Consider the following 18,379-nt stretch of genomic DNA (forward strand, 5'->3'; position numbering starts at 1 on the left):
TCTCTCTCTCTCTCTCTCTCTCTCTCTCTCACACACACACACACACACACACACAGACACACCCAAAATCAATAGCATAAACCCTCCAAAAAATGAAATAAGAAGAAGAAAAAAGAAGAAGAAGAAGAACCAAGTCATATGGGTTGTTTACGTATATGGTTGAATGATGATGGAATTCAAACATAATTAAAAAAAAAAAACATCTGTATATACATTATACAACTTATTTATATCCTATTTGCTGCCTTTATGAAAACCAGTTGTATTCTCTTCATTGCCTTCAAAGAGAAACTCAATCGCCTCCCTCAAACTTGAATGCTCTCTTCCTAAGACCTTGTAGCTAGGCTTATGTGAGAGGGAACATTTGCATTTTTCATTGGATCCACTATGAACTTGGTTGGAGTTTTGGTGGCAATAGAGGATGCTCTCCGAACAACTCTGAATAGTGATGATCGTTGTTGTTAGGTGGTTCATGGTGATTCAGGCTTGCAGATAGAGGAGCCTCAGTATTGCCCTGATATTAGAGTAAATATTTTTGTGAGTATTTTTGTATAGTCCTACCCAGTTGAGGATATTTCTGGGGAACAGTTATATATGTATATTTTGGAAAACAATTTAGCACTTTGGTATTGTATATAATTACTTATGGTTATATTTATTTGATTTATGCTTTTCGCTGATTAGGTTGATGATTAGGTTTAATCCAGTGTGGTATCAGAGCATTATAAATGTTATAGTATATATATATATATAAACCCCCAGTTAAATAACAGGTCGTTACACACATAATATATATATATATATATATATATATATATATTTTTCCTTTTCTTTCTTTTTTATTTCTCAGTGAATAAGGGTGATTTTGATCCTTCTGGAGCCCATTTTTCTCGAAATTCAAAACATGGAAGTTGTAGGTAATCTTCTCATCTTTCTCTAGGATTTCGAATCGTCTCGATCGGAACTCAGACGGGAAAATTATGCGTAAATTACAAACTAGTACCGGTTTTGGCTCCTGAAAATTTTCCTGCAATAAAAAAATGCCAAAAATTCATAAATTGTTCTATAAAATCAAAATATTATAAATAGGACATTGTGTTAACATATTGAGTATAATCAGATATTTAATTAAAAATATAAGTCTCAATGCATGAAATAAAACGCCTAATTACGCAATTTAAGTACGTAATCATACCCTTACTTGGTCATGGTTCACAATTCGAACCTTAAATACTAAGGATTTGTAAAATAAATTTGAGTACAATAAAATGCTAAGTTGTACAAATGAAAACCAGATACACTCTCAAATGATTTTAAATTTGAAGCTTGGTAGAGTATATGATTTTCTCTCAAAATATTTTTTAAGTAAAAGTGAGAGTAAGGAAAATGTTTTCTTTTCAAGATTGACCTTTTGTAAAATCAAATACACTAAGGTTCTCAAGCAATATATATATACATATATGAATGTAAGAATATGATTAAGCCTTTAAAAATGCCTCAAAATATTTTCTCCAAAAATACATTTAAAATAAAGAGTGGGAGAAATATTTTGTATAAGATTGACCTTTTGAATGCAAGAAGGCTCTCAAGAAAAATATATAAACATGAATATAAGCTCAAGCCTTGCTTGTAATAATTCTCCAAAGTGATTTGAAAATGAAGAGTACGAGAAAAATGGATTTGATTTACTTCAAGATTGACCCTTGAGAAATCAAATGCAAGAAAGCTTTTATGCAAAATATATAAATGTGAATATATGCTCCAAGCTTCCTTGAATAGCCCAAAATATTTTCTCCCAAAACTATTTTCAAAGATGAAAGAGAAGGAGAAAATAAAATTTGATTTTCAAAAATGGGATTAAAAAATGTTTGGGAATGAACAAGAATCAAAATGTTCAGGTGTGCTCCCAATATGATCTCTCTAACATTTTTCAAGTGTTTTAGCACGTATATATAGCGAAATACCCAATATAGTCATTATATGGCCGTTGGGGTATTAAAATAATAGTTTATTTTGAAAACTAGCTGTTTTTCAGCCGTTTGAGCGTTTTCCTTAGAGGTCCGGTCGACTAGGTGCACGAACACCCTTCTGTTTTTTGAATATAACTTTTTCTATACAGCTCCAAATTGGATTTTCTTAGTATGAACATAAATTTAAGAGAAAATCACACAACTTTCATGTTGAATACTCTTTAAGATAAGAAGTGATTGATTGAGAAGCTCGCTCATCAATTAGACGAAAGAAACATGAAGGGAATTTTTTGCCGCGGACACCTTTTAGTAATTTGGGCATTACTTTTTCTAAAAAACTTCAAATGAAATGTTCTTGGTATTAAAAAAACTAAGAGAAAATCCCACAATTTTCATGTTGTACATATTTTAAAATGAGAACTAATTGATCGAGAAAATTACTCATCAATGTGATGACGAAAACATGAAAGAGATTTTGAAAAACTTGTTTTGGAATTTTTTTCACTTAAATAATTTTTACACATTTGTGAAATGATTTTCCATGAAATATAGAGTGTCTAAGGTTAATCTAAGGTCAGCGTCAATTCAAATCATGAGATATGCATGCACAATTGAAACCTAATTATTATTACAACTGAAAATAATAGTCTTCAAGTCTTTGCTCTTTACAAATCCATGCAATTCGCCAATTGATGTGCTCGTGTAAGAACTTCTTGACTTCCATTTTGCATCTGTCACTTGTACTTTCTGAAAGATAAACCTGTTCATACACTTAACACACAAGTGAGATGTTGTGTTTTATCGTTATCAATAAAGAGAAGTGACTCAAAAAGTCAACAGAGCCCCTCATAAAAAAGGTTTATGCAAAGGAGAAAATATTCTAATGGCACTCAACGTGATCAAGATTGCTAAAGACATTCTAGCTCCTAAAAGTAATTATATATATATATATATATATATATATATATATATATATATATTCTTGCCATTGGATTCAAAAGTAATGTTTCAACTTCGCCATTGGATTCAAAAGTAATGTTTCAACTTCATTTCAACCATTTAGTTGCATTCTTTGTACATATTGAAAATTTGATCAGGCATGAAAGATAGAACCTTATTTAAGGTTATCTTGGAATGAATTTTAGAGACATTAATACAACCATGGGTCTCAAGAACTATATATAAACTTGAGATATTATTGAAATACTGAAATTGTGATTTAATGTTATTTTTTTGAGTTAGAACTTTGATCCTCTAGGTTCTTCTCTTCTCATTATATTTTTAGCCACTAGTGAAAGGTATTCCTTTATCTGGATAAATTATTTTGCAAATAATTATTAAAAAAAAGAAATAAAAAATTTATTAGGATTAAGAAGTAGACGCCCTTATATAACAATTTGCTCAGTGTTTGCTGAAAATTTTCTAAAGGAAAACTATAATTTATACATGTTGGCAATTATATACATATGTGAATACACACACACACACACACATATATAAATGATTTGAAATATATATATATATATATTATTGTGTATGGGAGATTGACAAGAGATTAATTACATTGTAATTATACACGTGCATGTAATGTGTATGAATCCGAAGCCAAAAGTTGAGCATGTGTAGAAATTTTCAGTATGTAAATAAAATAAAGTAACATAAAATGACTCGATATTGCAACACATCTTAGAACACATGAATTTGTTGGACCAACACCTTGCGAAATGACAAAAAGTTAAAATTAGGTATTCAATGAGAACAAATACAAATAAAAAAAGTTATTGATAAATACTTTTGTTGAAACAATATTCTGCTAATTTTGTAAAACTATAATTTTGTCTTTCAGTAATTCATGCGCTGTCTTAAGAGTTTTTGTTTTTTTTTTTGTTCTTCCACAGAGAGGAAAAAAAAAAAGCAAGAAAAACAATACAGACAATATATTTTCAAACTTAATAATGAGTTGACGAATACAATCCATTAGGTCATCCTAACTTCAGTTTTGAATTGGATTTGGTGATGATATGCATATTTCATTTTATTTTTTTTTATAATTATTAGATAAAAGAATTTATTAGCATTTATATCCCCAAATTAATTATTGGGCATTTAATTAATCGAAACCAGACTTTCCATATGGCCATAACAGGCGCACATGCACCCCACGTCCACATCCATTGGCAACACAAAATCAAATTCCTCATCGACCACCTTCCCTCCCATCTCTCCCCCTTCTTTCACCTTCATCCTCATTATCCTACTCTTCCGTTTTCGCGATAACAGTATCTCGTCGCCTGTAGTCAACCCTAGCGGCGTAACCGATCCTCCCATATGATCGTCCGGCTTAAACACAAACACTTTTGCCCACGACGTCTCCCCCATCACCCACACCTCCCATTCACCCGACTCCGTTTCCACCAAAACGCCCACGCTCTCTTTCCACGCCCCTATTCTCGGCGTCAGCAAGCAGTTCGGTGAAAATTCTATGCACCGGAACGTCTCCGCCGCCACGTCGAACGACACCATCGCGAACCTTAAGGGATTCTGCAGTCCGATCCAGTTTACCGTCTGGTTAACCACCGCCACCTCGCTGGAACACAAGCGGATCAACGGCATCTTTGGGTTCACGGCGACGGCTTTCCAAGAATCCCTCCTCAGACTGTACACCTCAGCGATGATCTCCAGTTCCTGAAGGCGGAGGACTCTCACCACCTTGTAATCTTCGGTGCCGTCGCTCAACCGGAGGGACCCGAGACCCGCCCAGGCGAAACGCACCCGGTGGGATGAGTGGTGGCGACTGGCGGGAAGCGCGCGGGTTTCCCGGGTTGAAGGGTTCCAGAGGTAAATGGGCGACGCGGAACCGTAAGCCCAGAGGCAAACCAGCCCGCGGTGGGAGCAGGCTCGGACCTGGCTTTCCGGGGAGTACTTGAACTGAATGGAAGGAGGGAAGTCGAGGAGAAGAGGGGCGGCGCTGCCTCCGCGGCGGAGGAGGTAGATTGAGTGGCGGTGGTTGGGGTTCCAAAAAGGAAGGGTGCAGAGGATCTGGTGTTTGTTGTTATTGGAGGAGTGGAGGTTGAGGTGGGCGTTGATAAAGGATGGAGAGGAAGTAAGGGCCGCCCATGATTTGCTGACGCACCGGAATCTCCCAATAGACTTCACCGGTAGATGCGCCAAGATTTCGACGATGACTTCTGTCGGAAGGTCATGAAGGCTGCGGCCGAACTCCGATGGACACTTCATTGATTTGGGTGACAGGAGGATTGGGTTAATATCTCCGGCGACGAGTGTCAGTACTTAAAGATATGGGGATTGGAGATGGTATATATATACAGAGAGAGAGAGAGAGAGAGAGAGAGAGAGAGAGGGAAGAAACTTTCTTTAAGAATGTTTCCTTAAATAGATTTATTTCCGAAAAACACGAAGCCTCCGTTCAGTTTGAATCAGTTCCCAAAAAGTTAAAAATATGTGTCTGTATAATTGGCTTGCATTAATTAAATATGTTTACAGATATTTATATATTTAATTTGAAAACAAGATGCACATTCCAATGAATAAGTTTCCATATAATTATTTCTTATTAATATTTTAATTTAAAATATATTAGATCTATAATTTAAATTTTTGGTAATTTTTTTACTCTCTTTTGCATCTTTTCTAGTTCTACCTTATTTCGTACAGTTTTAAAAATAGAGATTAAGGTGCATGCAGACTCTTGAAAATTCCTAATTATCTTCTACTTATTGAAAGATAAATTTATAAAATAACTTAAGTTTTTATTACATTCAGCGCAACAAGAATTTACTTTTTGATAAACTTAAAATCTTCTAAACTTAAGCAATTTGCTTTAGGTTACATCCGTACTACGCATTTATAGTTTTTGTCGCTACCAATTATGAAACTTAGCTTACGATCTTGGAAAGAAATAGAATAGAAGAGTTAGTTAATTATTTTTTATTTTACTAAAAATACACTTACATTTAAATTTTTATTAAATAATGTCCCATGCAAGTACTATGAAGTATAGAATTCATAATTTAATAACAAATCAAAATAAAAAATTATTTTGTTTACAATTTCATCATTATCCCACCATTCAAAATTTTGGTAATCCACTGTTTTAGTAAAAGTACATTAGCCAAATCATATGTTAAAATTTTAGGGAATGTAGTAACAATTGATAACAAAAGTACTAATGCAACACTTTCTTTGCTTGATACAGTTTATGTCAAATAGATTACATCTTTAGATGGAGAAGTTATATAAGGGACCTCCCCCCTCCACGTGCTTAAATTATACACACTGAAAATGGATCCCCCTATTTATATGTCTAATATTAATGAATGTAGGATCAATTTGTCACATGTTTAACATCTAAGACACAAACACATCATGAACACGTGGAGGGAGAAGTCTCTTATATAATTTCCACTTCAGATGAGGAAATCGAAATCAAAATCAAAATCGTAAATTGAAAAATCGAACTGCCTTTGTTTTCAGTCCGATTTTCAATTTTTCGGTAATTTTTTTACACCCCTAAATAGAACCTTAATTGGTGCTTATGTGGAGGCTTTGATGAGGTAAGATTTCCATTTGAGAGAGTGGGTTCGTGCATATTAGATAGTAGCATAGGGAAGATTAATGAGTTCATACAATAATGGGAGTCAGTGAACCTCCCATTAAGTGGAGCATAATTCACATGGTCAAATAACTAGAAAAGTCTCATTCTTTCAAGACTTAACAAATTCTTGGTTAGCTTGGAAATTGTGGAGGACTGACATGGGGGAAATCTCCCTTTAAATTTGACAATTTCTAGCTCTAGTTGCAAAATTTTCATCAGCGAACTGATCAATGGTGGAAGTAAGTTCAGTTGTGTGGGACAATGTCTTATATTTTAGGTTAAAAGCTCAAATTTTTAAAAAGAGAAGTTGAAAAGTTGGAAATGCTCTTTATAGGAAGAAAATGTGTTGCAAAAGCAAAAGCTTATGCAAGATATTGAGAGGTGGAACAAATTGGAAGAAAATAACCAGTTAGATACAAACGAAAGAGAGGCCAAGAACAAATTCAATGAAGAACTTACTTCTCATCCACGATAATGAGGTGTCTTCATGGAGACTTAAATTGAGAGAAATTTGATTAAAGGTTGGAGACAAGAATACGAAGTTCTTCCACAACATGGCTACTATTAGAAGGAAGGTCAATTACATGTCGAGATTGGATATTCATGATAGGTCATGCAAGTCTTCTGAGGAGATTAAAAAAGGGGTGGTTGAATATTTTTAGGCATTATACAAGGAGACTTTGTAGGAACCTGGACCCGAAAAATATAAGAAAGTAAATATAAAAGGGAGAAATAAAAGAAAATAAAAGAAAAAGAAGGAATTGGGCAAGTTAGGGCCAAAACCTACGATGGTTTTCCAAGCTGGAGGAAAAGTACCCACGATTTTGGGTCAACTAGGCTAGTCAACCATAAAATCGGCAATGATTTTGTGGGAATAGGGGAAACAGACATCAATTTTCTCTTGGGCTGCCCACCTATAAAGAAGTGAGCTCATTTTTTCTTGGAAATCTCAAAAACCCCTCTTTTGAGCTCTTTCGGGATTTCTTCATCAAAAGGTTCCTACGGGCTCCCATGTGCTCCCGGTCACTCTCTTATTGTTTGGCGAATAGGATCTCGTAGTTTCACAGGTTCGAAAAGTTAGGGTTTTCGATTTTCGGTCTGTTTTGGTTTCTGTTTCAAATAGAGGTAAGGGGATTATGTTAATACAATGTTTTAGTAATTTTGAACCGATGGAAATGTTTATGGATTAAGTATATTTATGTTTTTAGTTATTCTTTTTAAAACCAACAATTCAAAAGGCTCGTTTTCAAACTTAGGATATACGATATGATATTTTGAGTAGAAATGAACGGTGGAAAGCTCAGTTTGATCCTACAAACCATTTATACAATGTTTTTTTTTGCTTGCCTATGGACTATGTTTTAAACAGGGAAAATTGTGTGGAAGGTGATTATTATTTTGAGAGTTATGGAAATACCAGAACTGAGATTGTTTGTGTAATACCGAAATGTTTGCGAAACATATCAGAACTATTTGTGAAAATGCAAGGACTTTATGATAGGGTCGAGGCCCAAGTTTGTATTAAACGTCATGATTGGGGTTTATAAAATGACATAGTTTTATTCAAAGGCTGAGAGCCAAGTTGTAACAGAGGGCTAAGGCCTGAGTTTGTATTAAATGGCGTGAAACCGAGATTTATAAAAATGACATATTTTATGTGAAATGAGTTAGAGTACAATTTAATTACTTAAATTGCGTGATATGCTTTAGGAACCTTGAGAACTCAGTTATTATGAGCACAATACTGTAGCTAAAGAGAGTTTCATCATTGACCGTGTGTGCCCACACTGTACTGTGAGAGTGGTGTTGGGTTAACCTAGCCGATCAATCCAGGTAGAGGTGTTACCTTCCCTGGAAGTACGTACCAGGAAGTGGTAAGGCAATTGGACCCGCAAGCGAGTTGCGGAAGCCTACAAACATAGTTAGCAGGGAATGACTTGGTCTGGGTTGATTCCCCAGGTTTTAGTCCAACCTTTGGGCAGAACAACCCTAGCCATGGGGGAGTCTTTTATGCATATCAGTATATTTATGTAAATGATGTAATTGTTTTTAGTACTATTTTATACTATGAGAAAGGAGAAGTGAGTATACATACTATTTTCAGTAAAAGAGAGATGTATGATTTTTTATACACTGAAACACATGCTGACCACACATTGTCATTAACTTAATCTTTCTTACAGATAGGTGTCTCACCCCATATACAACATATCTTTTCAAAGAATCACAAAGATCGAGTTTAGCAAAACCAGTGGGTGAAGACTAGTATAGTTTCTTTTTGTGAGTGTCTGCAAGAACTCAGATGTGAGATGTTTATGGTGTTTGCCTAAGGGCTTGTATTTTGATCGTGTGGACCGAGTTAGTTGACTTTTTAGTTTGAGATGTAATATGAGAATGGAAATACTTTGTTTTATATTGATGGTTAGACTCTGGTAATAGACTATGGAGAATGTTTTACTTATTCCGTTGCATGTTTTATATTATAAGATGGTATCAGGTACACAGATGTCACTACAGTGGCACCCCGGGCCCCAAGGGGTTCTGGCCATTACAGACTTGCTCTTGGAGACCAAAACTAGATGACAAGGGATTTAAGAAACCTTTTTAGTTGAAGAAAGAAATTCACCCAAAAGGGATTTTCAGAGGAAGAAGTTTTATATACAATCAAATCCTTGAATGGTAGCAAACTCCAAGAACCAATGGTTGTCTATTGCTCTCATTCTAACATGTTGGGATTCCTTTAGACATGAATTCATGGAGGCCTTTAAGGAGTTTGAATTGAGAGGGAATTTTGTGAAAAGTTTAAATCCCATATTCACGGTCCTAATTCCGAAAAATGAAGGTTCTCAAAATGTGAGGGACTTCATACCAATTAGTCTCAATACCTTCTACAAAATCCTTGGCTAAAGCTTTAGCCATACGTCTCAAAAAGGTGTTGCTTTCTTTAACCAAAGGGTGATGTAATGTTCATGTCACCTTGTCACAGTAAATTAAAAAAAAAACAAAAAAAACAAAATAGAGCAACGTGTCTCCATTGCTGGTGAACATGCATGTGGCCTACTCATCCTAATCGGGTCAAACCTAGTTCAGAGCGGCTAAAATAGTCTGATTTTTTAACTGCTAGTTTATTTATTTTATTTCAAAATATATTTTTAATTGAGTTTTTTCTATTTTTTAAAATTGGAAAAATAGTAAAAACAATAAAAAAAATCATAAAAATATATTTTTAAAATTAGAAAAAATATAAAATTATTTGTGTTATTTTCACTCAAATAAAAAAAATGAGAAAATAAAAAATACCAAAAATAAAGAAAAAATCTTTAAAAATCTAAAAAAATTTTAGAAAAATGTTGGAAAAGTTTTCAAAAACTTCTAAAAACTTTTGAAAAATCTGAGAATATTTTAAAGATACTTTTAAATCAAATTTGATGTTTTTTGATGAATTTATTATATATATATATATATATATAAATATATTATTTGTGTGTGTGTGTGTGTGTGTGTGTGTGTGTCTTAATGATGAAACAAAGGGTAAAAAGGTATTTCAGACACCACCTATACTGTTAGTTCGGATGGGGGTTTATCTAACAAGATCCCCTCATTTTGAGGTCATATTAGACATTCCTAAATCACACTTTATTTTTCATTTTCCCTTTAGATTTTATTTATTTATTTATTTTAAAGGAGTTAATTAATTAAAGACCACTAGATTCAATTTAGGGATAATTCATAATTAATTAGGTATCATTCGTAGAACGAGTGTGTATAGGGTGTTAGTACTGTCCCCTTACATAACTTAACTCTCGATCTTAACCCTGTTAAATCAAGACAAAAAATACCACCTCCTTGGCCTAGGATTAGTCAAGAAACCAATCAATGAGTAGTAATTAGGTGAACTAAACACATCTAAGTAAATAACAAGTTAGTGACGACTCCATCGAACTTATGATGTTATTATTCCTCGCTATTCTAGACCCTTCTTCGAAACGTTGCACCAAAGTTAATAAGATAATATTATCTATGAAAACTGCTCTTAAGCAAGGTACATGCTTGGGGTAGATGAAGAGGAAAACCAACAATTTTCAATAATGAGTATATGAAGAGGCTCAATCCTAGTTGAGCCATATGTCACTGTATGGATGGTGACGCGTGTCCCACTGACACTCATCTTCCTCTCACCTCTTTCTTCCATTTCACTTCTCTCTCTCCTTTCTCCTTCTATCTCTTTTCCCTTTCTTCTTCTCGCATGAATTTCTCTTTCTCTATCTGATTTTTGTTCCTAGTTCTTTTACTTCTCTTTGGATTTTTCTCTATTTCTCTCTCTCTCTCTCTCTCTCTTTCCTTTTCCATTTGAATCTCACTCCGTTTTTTTTCTTTTTGTAGATCAGAACCAAGAAGGGAAGCATGAGCAAGGAACTTCAAATTCTTTTCTTTTAGATTCAAAATCAAATCAAACTCTCTAAAGATAGGTTCTCTATTCTCTTGCTTTTATTTTTTCCTTTTCATTTTATGGTTTACTTAGATTTTCTCAAGAAAATTTTTCTAGATTTCCTTGTGAAACAAATAAGATTAACCTCACTAAATTGGATCTTGGGCTTTAGATGATTTTGCTTTATTAGCTGGGTCTGACTAAAATTAGTTTAGGCTTTGAGCCTCGACTAATTACTAGGCCAGACCAAACTCTGTTTGGAGAATTGGGCTTGGGCTAATTAATTAATGAATTTGGCCAATTGGGTTTTAGGAGATTGGGTTGGATCATGGGCCATAACCAATGATCAATGGACCTAGGTCCAAATTGGATGGGCTTCAGATCAACTAATTTAAAATTCAAGCCGGGTTGAACTGGATTCGAATTTAAATAATTGAATTCGGGTATGAGTATTCAGATCTAGATCCTAATTAAATTTGGATAATTAATCCAAATTAAAATTGTTGTTTACACCCAAATCATACAATTTTGGATTTCAATGTGTAAAACATTAAAGGAACTAACCTGTTGTCTACAAACTCCTCCAATTGCCAAATTTGATGCCACTACCTTTCTGATTCTGGCTCTCCGCTTTATTACTCCTCGAGCCTTTTATTTTTGCAATTTCTCCAAGCCTCTGAATCTTTGCTTTGTGATTCTTTCAAAGCTTCTTGAATTCTTTCTATTGTTATTATTGTCGTCCAAGTCTTCAATCTCAATCTCTCAGCAATCAAAACTCTCTAAATTTCACTCATAATTGCATGTATGATCGTCTTGTAAGACACAAATAAATTGCCTCAAATAAAATTATGATTATATTTATTTACAAGATATGAAAGGTTTTTAAATATAATAATGTTTCAATATATTGGTTTCTCAAATATGAAGAGTCTATTTACAATGACTTCTCGGAATTTGAGGAGTTATAATTATGATAAGTTATGAATGTTAATTAATCACTTGATGAAAGTGATTAGTATATAAAGGTGGTTGGGGCTGGTCATATCTTATCTTAGGAAGCCTGTGCTACTTTTCCATAAAATTAAGAAAAGCACAATGAAATGTAATTGTGATGACCCAAAAATATATACATGATTAAAGCACAATAATAATAAAATAATAAAAATGGTCATTGAATTAATATCAATACAGAAGTGTTTTTCTGTAGGATCCTTGATTCCATGTTTGATGGCTAAGAAAGACCTTGTCTAAGCGAGTGCTCAGAGACCATTGCGGTTCAGTCGCTCCCTGGAGGTCGGCCTGGTCAAAATGGAATTTCATAGGATAAACATGATAGACACTGTTTATACACGTAAATAAGTATATATACATAAAATAGTGTTTTGACAGACATAATTTGTAGAAATACATAATAAGATGATAATAATATAGGTATCATATATGGGGCCCACAAGACTATGCGGGGTCCACATGAGTCCCGGAACCACAAGACACTATTTATATACGTAAATAAGTACTAAAATAATGTTTTGACTGATATAATTTGTAAAAATATACAATAAAATAATAATAATAATAATAATATAGGTATCTTATGCTGGGCCCACAAGACTGTGTGGGGCCCACATGAGTCCCGAAGCCGTATGGAGGTTTACATGAGTCTCAAAGCTATGTAGGATGCATAAAATCGTATGAGGGTTATTCGAGTTACGTAGGATCCATTCGGGTCTCGAAGTTGTGTGGGGCCCATAAGACCATGTGGGGCCCACATGAGTTTTCAAAATTCAAATTTAATTCTTGTTCAAAAATAAATAATAAAATAAATAAATACTAAAAATAGTTTAAAAGTAAAAACAATGATAACAATAATGATAATAATGATTAAGAAAAATAATAAAATAATTAATTAACTAATTGACTAATTAATTAGGTAAGTGGTTAATTAAAAATTTATTTAATGGGAATGGTGGCAAGCACTCCCACATGGCCTCCATCCCCATCCCATACTCAACTCATACCTTGCCCATCCCTTGCCTATTCTTTAATTTTTAAAAATTATAATTTCACCTATCTCCCCACACTTTTATAAATTTTATTTCTTCCCCAAAATTTTCCTATAAATAGGGAGCTCTCAACCTTCATTTTTCACAACAATTTTCCAAAGAAGAGAAGGATTAGTGAGTGAAAGAATTTGTATTGGATAGAGAATTTTTGAATAAGTTCTCAATCACCCACTCTTTCCGATCTCATTTCTTAGACATAGTTACAGTGTTCGTAAGGAAGAAAGTAAGTAAATTTTGATTATGTTAGTTTTTTTTTATTTAAAATTCATACCCGAGTTTATTTTATAAGTAAATTTCAATTATGTTAATTAGTTCCACAAAATTTCTATGAGTTTATTTTACGCGTATTTAATTATACCAGTTCTATCTTTAATATACTTGCATCTATTTTTGACTTAAGAAATGTTCTAGTCCCCTCGGGTAAATTTTCAACATTTATTTCTATTCAAAATAAAAATTATATATATTTTTAACACAAAAATTGTGTGGCATGAGTTTATTTCTACGTTACATTTTTTATGAAAATATGAGTAAGGATGAGATTTTCACGATATTATTTTAAATTGCATAAATTATAATAAGATGATTTTAAAACACCTTATGGCAACGAAAGTTCAAAGTTACAGATGCTCGGTACCGCAGCTTAAGGTTTATACGGATCAGAGTGCACCCACACTGTTTACAGAGTGGTTATTTATGTTAGTGGATTTCTCCTGAGTGTACACCTGGTTCCGGACCAGGACTTAATAAGGAAAATCTCACTTAAAGTTTACGTACATTGATTTAGTTTAGTCGGCCAGCCAGCTAAGTCCAGTCTTCGGACTGCACAACCCAGTCATGGGGGTAAACATGACTTACGACAAACAGGCCTAAGGGTGGTTTTTATAATATATGTTTATACATAGTTAATTACGTGTACAAAGTTACTGATGATTTGAAGGAAAAATGTAAGTTTACATGAAAATGATTATTCTGGTACTTAAAAGACGATCTAAGGAAAACATATAAGGAAAAGTATATGTATGTTTATCATTAAATATTTTTACAGTTTTAAAGTTAAAAGTTTAATTTAACAGTTATAATATATGATTATAAAATTTTACTATTGTAATTGATGGTAAAAGTTTTATGTAATAAATTTTAAATTTATATTTATTCTAAAAGCAGTTTTGAAGTTATAATATTAAATATTGATTTACGAAATTTTTTTAAAACTCATTTTGGCCACACACTAATAATAATCTTATTTACTTACTGAGCATCGTCTCACTCCAATCATATTTTTATTTCAGATGACTCTGAAGAGCATGTCGGAAATCAAGCTTAACAAGTACGCGAGTGGGGATAGAAAAATAAAGATTGATTAGAAATATTAGTATGATGCCAGATATTTATGTTATGAATTTTTTTTTTCAAATAAATGATTGTAATATGGATAATTAGTACTCTGGTTTAATAAAAATTGAGTTTATTTTGCTTCCGCTGTAAATTAGTAGTAAAAAGTTAATATCCTAGGCCCCTCGGGGTCGGGGTGTTACAGTAATGTTGTGAGATAGAAACAAAGTCCAAGGATATTCACTTGGAAGCATGGATTAAGGTATGAGTTTCTTGTTTGTTGTATAAAATTATGAGTTTTGAAAATCCAAGGATTAAATCATGTTTATATTAAACTTACATGTGATATCAGAGCTTAGGTTTTAGAAACTCATGATTTTTTTATTATGATTAAAGGTTCTTGTTTCGTTAAATTTTAATTTATGAGTCAAGGCATTGGTTAATAAAATTTCACGATGCAGCACGTCTCCAAATTTATTTTATGTGCACTGTGTTTAATTCTATTCTGCCATGATACTTCTTAAAAAAAAAAAAATTTATGATGAAGCAGAATGTCTGATGTGATAGTAAATATATATAATGTTTATGCATGCTAAAATGAGTCTATATAAGTATTTTGACAACATGTTTACGTTACTTACAATATTTTAACATTTTAATGTTATAAAGTATTTTTAATTTTAATCACCAAAGTGATTAAATCATTAAGTAAAGTACTCATATGTTCGATGCTAGATTAATATTAAATTATTATAAGATATCAAGAATCACCCAAAGGTTGATTAATTGTTCTTATAATATAAGGATAATGTTTTGGTAATATTATTATTATTATTTTATCTATTTATCCAAAGATAATAGATACTTATAATGAGTGCATATAATGTTACCAAAGTAATGTTAAAATTAAAAATTTAATTAGCATCATTTCAAAGCTCTTTACATTAGTGTTTTTCCCAAAGGAAAACATTAATATATTTATGTTTGTGATCTTATAAATGTTTCATTCAAAACATTAAGTATGGTTAATTTTTGCAGTACCTGTGCCTGGATCATTACACTTGCATGCTTCATCTGTTCCAATGTTTAATGGGTTAAATTTTGCTGATTGGAATGAACAAGTTCAATTTCACCTTGGTGTATTGGATCTTGATTTGGCACTCTTAAGTTATCGTCCTGCTGATATTACTGATTCTAGCAGTACTAAAGAAATAGCCTATTACAATAATTGGGAAAGATCAAATAGGTTAAGTTTGATGTTTATGCGAATGACTTTTGCAAATAACATCAAGACAGCTATTCTTAAAACTGAAAGTGCTAAAGAGTTTTTAAAGTTTGTCAGAGAGCGTTCCCAAATAGTAGATAAGTCTCTTGCTAGGACATTAATGGGTACGTTAACCACCATGAACTTTGATGGTTCATGTACTATGCATGAGCATGTTGTTGAAATGACAAATATTGCAGAAAAACTTAAGACTTTAGGAATGGATGTAAATGAAAATTTTCTTGTTCAGTTCATTTTAAACTCATTACCAATTGAGTATGGACCATTTCAAATGAATTATAACACCATGAAAGATAAATGGAATGTGCATGAGTTGCATAATATTATAGTTCAAGAGGAAACATGACTGAACAATAAAGGAATTCACTTATTTATTATGTGAACAATCAAGGAGCTGAAAAGAAAGAAAAGAAGCATGGAAAGGGGAAAGGATCTTTAAAGGATAATTAATCCTCTTCTCATATCCAAAAGAAGGTATCAAGTAAGGATAAATGTTGTTTCTATGGAAAATCTGGACATTACCAGAAATACTGCTTGAAACGGAAAGCTTGGTTCGAAAGGAAGGGTAAGCCTAGTGCTTATGTATGTTTCAAATCAAATTTAGTTGAAGTTCCTTATAATACTTGGTGGATTAATTCTCGATGTACAACTCATGTTTCTAATATGATGGAGGGATTTCTTACAATTGGGAACATAAACCCAAATGAGAAGTTTATCTTCATGGGGAACAGAATAAAAGTGCCAGTTGAACCTGTCGGGACTTATCATTTAATCCTAGACACTAGTTATTGTTTGGATTTATATGAGACTTTTTATGTTCCTAGTATTTCTAGGAATTTAGTTTCATTATCTAAATTGGATGTTTCTGGGAACACTTGTAATTTTTATAAAGGTTTTTTCAGTTTATTTAAGGATACCTGTATGGTTGGTTGTGGTATGCTTTGTGATGGATTATATAAGTTAAAACATGATAATCATTATGCTGAAACTCTTTTAACCTCGCATCATAGTATTGGCACTAACACTACAAAAAAACTGGTTTTTAGTGACGAAAGTATTAGTGACCAATTCAATTTCGTCACTAAAAGTTGGTATTAGTGACGGTTTTTAAGAACTGTCACTAATAGTGTAAGCATTAGTGATGGTTTTTGCAGTCATCACTAATACAACACTATTAGTGTAATGACCCAAATAAAATGGAATTTTAATAATAAAGAAGAAAAGAAATTTACCAGAGGACTCGTCGACGAATACAGGGGATTCGTCAGCGAGGGTAGAAGAAAATTCGTCGACGAATACAGGGATTCGTCGACGAAGAAATACCGAGAGGGGTTTTTGAGCCAATTGAATTTCGTCGACGAGGAGTGGATTTCTTTGACGAAATTATTGAAGGACTCGTCGACGAATGACGTGGCTCGTTGACGAATCCTCTACTCTATAAATATAAAAAATCCAAGTTTATCTTCACAATTAAGCTAAGTTTTTCCCTCTCTCTCTCTCTCTCTCTCCTCTTTGGTTTTCTCTCTCTCTCGCTCTTCGATTTCGGGCTAAATCTTCGCCGGATCAACAATTTGAAGCTACCACAACGCTCTTGGCGAAGTTCTCTACGAGTTTTCTAGAGCGGATCGTTGGGAAAACAAAGTTGGAAATCATCCCTAAGTTGAGGTAAGGCTTTTTAAGTCAAATTTGATCTTATGGTAGTTATAAGAAATGATGTACGCATGAAAATACTGAAGTTTAATACTGGCAGTTTTCATTTTCAGGGTATTGGTTAGGAAATCCTATGGGAGTTAGATTAGATTGTTTTGGGGGCTTTCTCAGTAGCCAGATAAGGGGATAAACTAAACTAATTCTTTTTAAGAAAATGTATGTATATGTATATATAGCATTTGATTTCTAGAAAGTAAGTATGATTATATATATATAATCTATATTCGGGAAAATACTGTTAAAATGATGATATGATGAATATGCGAAAAATCTATTAGTGTGGCATGAGCATAAAATGTTAGGGAATACTATTTCTGGAATGGGATTATGATATTGATTTTTATAATGGGAAAATCAGCGTACGGGCTGAGATTTTATATATATATATGTGTGTGTATTGCAGGCGTACGGGTCGTGCTATGATGTGTTTGCCGGCGTACAGGTCGTGCTATGATGTGATTTGCCAGCGTACGGGCTGTGCTATGATTTACCAGTGTACGGGTCGGGCTATGATAAAATGTGTAATATCGGCGTACGGGTCGATGATTTTCACGATATACGTATATATGCAAAATGATATGGATGATGTGAAAATTAATGATATGAAATATTCATGTATCACAGTTTCAATATATGTTATATGGTATCAGAACCTGGTTGGCTTGGCCTAGGCTGGCACTTGCACGGTACCATTGTTATGTGTCCATGATCTTCGTGATCATGATATTTGTGTTAACGCCGTTGTACAGAGTGGTGTGAGATTGGATGATCGATGTGGTTTCTAAGAAGGGTGTGATCGCCCCTGATGTACGAACCAGGTCAGGCAGACCTATCGAACTTACAGACTGTACTGTTGACTTGGCAGTGGTTGGCCAACCATTGTCAGGTCACGCCTTCGGACCACACAACCCAGTCATGTGGGGATAATACATGATAACAGTCAGCTAACCTACTAGGAATGTTTTTATATAA

At 33.4% G+C, this 18,379-nt stretch overlaps 2 protein-coding genes across 2 annotated transcripts; one reads left to right on the forward strand and one right to left on the reverse strand.

Annotated features, from left to right (window-relative positions):
* Positions 1-4,076: 4,076 nt before the first annotated feature.
* On the reverse strand, positions 4,077-5,207 carry LOC131162570 (F-box/kelch-repeat protein At3g23880-like). Its single transcript, XM_058119186.1, has one exon. It carries the CDS (start codon positions 5,205-5,207, stop codon positions 4,077-4,079), a length of 1,131 nt encoding a protein of 376 aa, XP_057975169.1.
* A 62-nt stretch (positions 5,208-5,269) lies between these two features.
* Positions 5,270-16,043, forward strand: LOC131162571 (uncharacterized). The gene is made up of 2 exons (XM_058119187.1): positions 5,270-5,285; positions 15,451-16,043. The coding sequence occupies exons 1-2, from the start codon at positions 5,270-5,272 to the stop codon at positions 16,041-16,043; spliced, it is 609 nt and encodes a 202-aa protein (XP_057975170.1).
* The last annotated feature ends 2,336 nt before the right edge of the window (positions 16,044-18,379 follow it).

The sequence above is a fragment of the Malania oleifera genome, chromosome 8 (assembly GCF_029873635.1).
Source record: "Malania oleifera isolate guangnan ecotype guangnan chromosome 8, ASM2987363v1, whole genome shotgun sequence".
NCBI classification, from domain to species: domain Eukaryota; kingdom Viridiplantae; phylum Streptophyta; class Magnoliopsida; order Santalales; family Ximeniaceae; genus Malania; species Malania oleifera.